This window comes from Echinococcus granulosus, assembly GCF_000524195.1.
Source record: "Echinococcus granulosus chromosome Unknown EG_S00125, whole genome shotgun sequence".
Lineage (NCBI taxonomy): Eukaryota > Metazoa > Platyhelminthes > Cestoda > Cyclophyllidea > Taeniidae > Echinococcus > Echinococcus granulosus.
The window spans coordinates 220199-223547 of NW_020170505.1; the positions used below are offsets into that span (position 1 = coordinate 220199).

The following is a 3349-nucleotide window of genomic DNA, read 5'->3' on the forward strand; positions in this document are numbered from 1 at the left end:
CTAATCAACACCAGTCTGTGTGAATGAAATTTTGCCCTAGAGATAAACACACTCCCCTAATGATAAAACTGAGTTTGGTTCAGTGGGACGTGTGGGTCTCAACATCATGTACAGATGCCTTTTTTAGTCCAATTTCCACCACTGTAGTGGGAAACCACACTTTCCTCGTTTATTGTCTGTGGAGTTTACAACCTCCTTTGAAATCAATTTTCTTCTCCCTCATTTTTGACGTTTTCGCCAAAAACCACCAATTTTACATGCCACTTAAAGGTCTAAGTTCTTCCATCCAGTTGGGGAACTCTTCTGACCTTCCCAACAACTAAGTATAATTAAAACCTTTAATAAGATCCCCGATACTACTAAAGGTAAACAAGGACACACTCTGCAGTAGTATATGGGATAGGTTTTGACTAGTAGATTGGAAGGCAAAGTAGTGAGGGACACGAATTTCACTTATTTTAGAGGAGGAATCGTGCGACTCAAGTAAAATGACAACAATGCAGCATTGACATCCACCCGAAGTGTTCGGTCGTTTGATCTACAAGATTCCTTGGCATATCCACAGCGTCTGATCACATTGCACTCCCAAATTCCTTAATTTATCAATGATGAGCGGTCTTTGAGACTTGCCCTCCTTCCTCCACTTCCTCCTACTTACATCGAGACAAATGCTGAAAGGAGGGCATTCGGCATTGCTTGATGCTAGGATCTTACAAGCAATCACAGATATTAGTGAATATCAGGTAGCCAGCGTTTGTCCTTCCTTCAGAGATCGGGAATAATGACGTCCTCTTGGCCAAAAGCTTTGTCTGATCTGCCCACTTCTCACTCAATAGGCGCATTCAAATAAACGGACATTGAATGTATTGCTGCTTTTATGCCATGTAGCACTATCGGAGTCAGCCAACGCACACAGTGAAGAAAAGCTGCATGAAGCAGATGCCGAGAGCCAAAAAGCCGCCTGCTCGGACTCGTTTAGGTGCACCCGGTTCGATCTCCTTCGACCACAAAGGATGAGATGAGGCGTGTCGCCATGCCCCATCGAGGAAACGAGGTGTATCTGAATTGCAGGCAATTGCAGTGCGAGAACTGATTTATCTAATCACAACTACATGCACTGCACAAGCACAGTATCACAAGTCAGGCAACCTACGTATGTTGTAGACACCAATGGTATTTACGTGAAAGTGTTAGGACACCAACCGCCATGTGGTAGGCCTCCTGAATTAATACTTATAAATTTGATTTGAGTGCGATTAATTGGAATTCACCTTAACGACAAATAGCGTTTACTTTTGCTTCAACTCTGTGTCACCATTCAAATCCCAGTGGCAATGTAAAGAGTCATCTAAATGTCGAGCAGATTGTGGCATTTCTCTGACCACCTACGAATATAATGAGTCAAATTCCATCAACACTGCGAAATTTGGGCAATTATTAACAGATGGTTTAATTTCAAATGAGGCAATTTGGGTCTTTCCTTGTGCACTCCTAAATTTGCAAGTCTATAATACAATTTTTTGACACACAAATGAAAATGTCTGTCACCAGCTGCTGCAGCTACGTTTCTTTTGTATTGCACAAGATGCCATCTTTCGTATGGTCTAAATATGCTGATGGGTAAGGTAGGTCAAATGTAACAGTGAGCAAATAATTGAGTATGCCAGTCGTAATTACACTGGTAAGTACTTATTCGTGGGCAAGGCCGACACAACTCCAAGTAGCTTCTTAGTTAGTGCCGATATTTCAACAAGGTTTCACTAGTGTGTGCTCCTCGAATCAGAAAAATTCCAATAACCTCGCGTGCGTGCACTGCAGACATCTTTGGCAGATCGTGTTTTTGCGCCAATGTTGTAATCCTGCTAAAATGAACCACCAAAACAAAAAGTGTTGACTGGAATGAATGCCAATGAAATGGTTGTGAGTCAATTGACCACCACCGTGGTCAACGTGATTGTCGCAACGAGTGGTCAATACTACTTAAGGTAAAAGTAGCAACTTGGAGTTAATAGTAAGCCATGCGATAGAAATTTCACATTGGATCCGTAACAACAAATACGAAATCGACGTGCAGAGGAGAAGAAAATTGATGGAGACGAAATTAGTCATTTCGAATAGATTCTTTTTAATTGAGGTACTTGAACTTGCAGAAGTGCCAAACATTTCCTGTGCGATGAAATGCAGTTTGGGTGCTACCTGAGAATCAAGTTGACATCGACTCCATTTCACTCTCATGCAACCTACATTGTAGTATTGCAGTGATGCAGTGTCTCCGTTACCCAGCTCCACCATCAGTTTAGGTTCAATACGGAGTTGGCACGATGTCGTGCTGCGCAATCTCTCCAAATTTCGTTTCTGCACTGGGATGCGCTGACCTTAATGCAGGATACTTGTTCTTCCTAAGGTTCCAACCCTTTACTCTTTTTCGGCCGCTTTTACATAAAACCCAAGGTGAAAAGAAACAACCAAGGTCAAATGCCAAAATAATATAATTTTTCTTCAAACAATGAACTTTAAAAATGGTATCGCAGTTGCGCAAAATTCAACAGAATTCACTCTTTGCAATTAACAAAGTTATAAAATTGGTGTGCATGGAGCCGCCAAAAAGCTCAGTGCTTGCTTGGAAAATAGTTTGTCCCTTTTAATCCTACATGGAACCCATTAAATGAGGACTCACTGTTGATTATTAAGTTGTAAGACTAAAACAGTGCAACACGTGTTTGTTTGAAGGACCTTTTAAGTGTCTTGCAGGCAGAGTAAAACCAATCACCATCACTATCAGTCCTCAAGGGAGTGACAAACTTTAATTCCCCCACAAAGCTTGAGTCAGTTGTAGAATCTCATTTCACCCTAATACTAGATGCCCTCCATTAACCAATCTTCTCGATCCGGAGATCTAAGACCGGAAGATGAAAAGGCATACAACGGTAGACTAATGTCATTGATCTCACTTTGAGTCATTGCATTTCCTTTTTTAAATCAATTCTAATCCAATTCATTTCTTCTTCTCTCAGTGGAGCTGAGTGTACTGTAAAATGTCAGATGAAGCAATAGGTTCCGTTGCTAGCACTAAAGGTGGTAGTTAGTAGCTCCCTGAGCGGGATGCATGTTGATGCTAATTTAATGTTGGTAAATGGCAAATGTGCAAGACCGAGAGCATCGACTCAGTTCTCGACACCTCCGAGAGTGTCAGTGTATTGGTGAATCAGTGAAGCACTGAAAGGATGATGGGTAGCCTCCTTGGTTAGAAATTACTCAAAGTAGTAATTACTTTGACGTGAGTAGCATCCGCTGCATCATCTGCTACTAAAATCAGCATCAGTAAGAGCGGCATCTTTCACAGACACAT

The 3349-nt window shown here is 41.6% G+C and overlaps 1 protein-coding gene across 1 annotated transcript in view; it reads right to left on the minus strand. All coding sequences in view use genetic code 11, as the record gives it.

The window, feature by feature from the left end:
* The window catches only part of EGR_08956 (hypothetical protein), a gene marked incomplete at both ends in the record, with an annotated part of 5658 nt that extends 2339 nt beyond the window's left edge, over window positions 1-3319 (minus strand). Inside the window, 4 exons of the mRNA XM_024498205.1 lie at window positions 1294-1385; window positions 1419-1491; window positions 2376-2497; window positions 3272-3319. Of these exons, the coding sequence (XP_024347404.1) occupies window positions 1294-1385; window positions 1419-1491; window positions 2376-2497; window positions 3272-3319 (335 nt within the window). The remainder of the gene's footprint in view (window positions 1-1293; window positions 1386-1418; window positions 1492-2375; window positions 2498-3271) is intronic.
* Between the last annotated feature and the right edge of the window lie 30 nt (window positions 3320-3349).